This window comes from Nelumbo lutea, chromosome 4 (genome assembly GCF_056320005.1).
Source record: "Nelumbo lutea isolate HS-2025 chromosome 4, American lotus-T2T, whole genome shotgun sequence".
Taxonomy (NCBI): Eukaryota; Viridiplantae; Streptophyta; class Magnoliopsida; order Proteales; family Nelumbonaceae; genus Nelumbo; species Nelumbo lutea.
The window spans coordinates 33,042,835-33,046,241 of NC_142687.1; the positions used below are offsets into that span (position 1 = coordinate 33,042,835).

General features: G+C 44.4%; 1 protein-coding gene across 1 annotated transcript; it reads right to left on the reverse strand.

Moving 5' to 3' along the window:
- Positions 1-473: 473 nt before the first annotated feature.
- Positions 474-2,745, reverse strand: HB17 (homeobox-leucine zipper protein 17). Its single transcript, XM_088983056.1, has 4 exons — positions 2,511-2,745; positions 1,688-1,881; positions 1,460-1,539; positions 474-1,033 (listed from the first exon to the last, which is right to left on the reverse strand). Exons 1-4 carry the CDS (start codon positions 2,587-2,589, stop codon positions 703-705), a joined length of 684 nt encoding a protein of 227 aa, XP_088839182.1. The 5' UTR covers positions 2,590-2,745; the 3' UTR covers positions 474-702.
- Positions 2,746-3,407: the final 662 nt, after the last annotated feature.

Below are 3,407 nucleotides of genomic sequence, written 5' to 3' on the forward strand. Positions count from 1 at the left end.
TAATGAAAGAAGCCAAAACCGTCCTTGTTCAGAAAAATCTGCGCCTGCAACTGCAACCATTTCATGAGAATTGAGTTGAGGGATGGTGCGCTGCTGCGTTCGTCACTCTGCTGTTATTTGTCAATGAATGAGGGAATCATCTCCCCGGGGAACACATGAACCCGACTCAGATACGACCCATCACCCACCACCACCACAACCATCGTTGTCATCATGCTCTCATTCATTACGCACCACGCGGCATGGACTCCACCCTCATTCTCTCCCCCATTACATTAGTCTTCCCTTCAAAGTCAGGTGGGCCCAATCCTAACATTAATCTCATGTCGGGTCCCACATTCAATATCTTTCATTAGTCCCTCAGTACTCGTTACTTACCCTTCTCCCATTTAATTGAAATCCAAATCCAATCCTTATGAATCCATGGATCCACCCACAACCGAACCGATTCTATGGTTACGAAGAGAGAGACAGAGAGAAAGAAACAAGAAACACTGGTCTATAGTTTGTACGGGAGTATACACACGGTGACTTCTCATTTGTTCTTCAAATATGGGGAAAGAAAGTCAAACTTAAAAGTAATCTAATCACTGGTTTCCTCTCTGACATGAGAGATATCCTTCCTAATCTTTTTGATTCTTTTCATCTTCGATTTTTGGCCATACATGTGAACCCACCAAACAACCACGAGTGCTTGACCAACTAACAGGCCGCCGACGGTTGTCGAGGGTGGTGGAGCATCGGTGGTGCCTTGGGGAAGCCCAGGGCGGTTGTGGTGGATCCGGAGTTCGCTGTGTTGGTGGTGGGACCCTTGTCGAGGGCGCTGCTCGTCACGCGCTCGCATCTGGGGCACATGGTCAATGCCGATGCCGGGAGGGGCTCGCAGCTGTGTGGAGACATCACCGTCGGTGGCCCTACCCTCATCGCCCTCAGCTCTTCCACCTCCCTCTGTAGCCTCCTGTTCTCCTCCGTCAGTGACCCGAACCACCTCTTCAGATACTCGCATTCCATCTCCGTCTGCTTCAGCTTCGTCCTATTATTTCATAAAACAAATTAGAGTTTACTGGAAAATGACCATTATAACCCTCTCTACTCTGCAGCCTTTCTGTTCTTCCCTGTTCCCTCTCTATACACAATTCGATTCTCAGTTTGGCTAGATAAAGTGGGTTGGGTTCACGTCACGTTTCAGTCCCACCGTTGGATTGGTCAGTTGTGTTTGGTGGACCATGCAAGATGGTACGTAGGTTTGCATGTGAGCTACATGGATGTCTTTTACCTACGTTGTAGCCTTGATCTAGAAGATATATAGGGAAGTACGTTTTATACGGAATAGAATCTGATTCGATTATAATTTCTATTGGTGGTAGAAACGGATATGCTATTAATAAAACAAATCATAAGGGGTAAAATGGTCATGCAAAATAGCAGAAATTCAACGGAAGGGGTACGTAGTATGCACCTGGCCCTACGGTTTTGAAACCAGACTTCAACTTGGCGTGGTCTTAGCTTCAGTTGAGAAGCCAACGCTTCCTTTTGTTTCTGCCAGAAAAAAAAATAAAGAATAACCGAACAAAATAGATAGAATTAGAATCTATTAAAATAGGGAGAAAGAGAATATGAAACTGAAGAGATGAGAAAATCTATCTGCATGAGATGCTCGGAGAAGGTTAGTTCATGGGACAATTACAGGATTCAAGGTGTGGTTCTGTCTGAAGCTCTCTTCGAGGAGACGAGACTGTTCTTTCGTGAGGCGGAGCTTCTTACGGGGAGGGCCTCCGCCACCACCGCAACCGTTCTCTTCTTCGTCTTCTGCGCTTCCCACTTCTTCTATGCCTGACGGGATTTGATTTATGTCCAAGTCTTTCATCGCGTTACCGCTTTCTGTATCATCGAGCCAGACGAAGAAGAAGATGACGATGATGATTATATATGTATTTTTTTCTGTTTTATTCTTTCGCAAAGTAGACCAAGAAATTGTAGATCAGAAAGAAAAAGAAAAAGGCCGAAGAAATTACACAGTAAGCCCCAAAAACGATAAAAAGGAAAAGAGAGTCTCACGTGTTGGCAGAAACTCTGAAAATAAACGAGTATCAGACGAAAGACCAAGAAGAGAAGAAAGGAAGAAAAGGGAGACAGAACGTACTTTCAGATGAGATGAGCAAAAGGGAAACAGAAAAAAAAGAACCAAGCGACACCAAATATGCAAGAAACCCAGGCATAAACCACATCCAAAACGCACAGACAGAAAGTTGAAAGCAGGAAAGGTGGAGTTGAAAAGAAGGATAAAAGAACAGAAGTGTTCGCATCTCAATTTATCAAAGAAAAAGAAAAACTCATGAACATGTAACACAAAAGCCACGAAATTGCAACACAAACCAGAAAAGAAAAGAAAGCGGTCAAAGCACATCTATGGCTCAAATCGAGAAGACAGCGGCCGGTACAAAATGAAAGGAGAATAGCGGTCGGAAGTAAAAGCAGAAAGAAGCAACAAACGACAATTTCTTGCTTACCAGACAGAGGAGGAGATGGGGAAGAAGATAAACCAGGAACGGATATCGATAACTCCAAGCAAGTTGGCAAGTCCGCCATTAGAGTTGCAGAAGAGAAAGGAGAGAAGAGAATAGAAATGGAGAGACCGAGAGAATTTGAGAAGAGAGTATTGGAGGCCGAAGGGTTGAAATGGGAGAAAAAGGGTGTTAAAAGAGAATTAAATATTACACGGAAAGAGGACCGAGAAAAATTGATTGGGGCAAAAGAGGAACCCCGTCTCCTAGGGTTTTGACTAGAGTCGTCACGTCAAAACGTCTGACGGTCAGATGCTTGACACGTGTCGTATAGGATTGCTTTACTGTAGGAGAATAGCCGGCAGGTTTCCCGTTTAGGCGATGTTGAGTCGGCTTGTCGGTTTGCAGGTCGGCTGGCGAAATGATTGGGAGCCTGGACTGGGCTCAAGAGACTCTTCCAATCTCTCATTTAATAGACCCCAAATATACGACACGACACACGACGCACCTCCATGATCTTCCATGCTCCCCACCTTTGCCACCTCGTATCCACCGAACAGCTCTCGCAGTTGATCGGATCACTTCAAGTTAACGGTCAGGATTGAACAAATCCATTCAAACTTGATGACCAGTGTAGGCTCCAAACTAACCTTTATAAATGCTTTAGTCAGTGTACTTTTAATGGCTATATTAGTCAAATTGTAATCCCTACTTCCATGAAAAGAACAAAACCAGGAGGATAGAGTCATAGGTATGTCAGATCTTATACAAAAAACCCTTCCGCTCAATCGTAGCCGTCAATTCAATAGGCCCACGTTCGATTTGATTAGCCCATGACCGTTAGATGATGTTGGGACTTGGGTCTTGGTGCTTTAAAAAGGGGATAGAAATCTCTCTTCATTA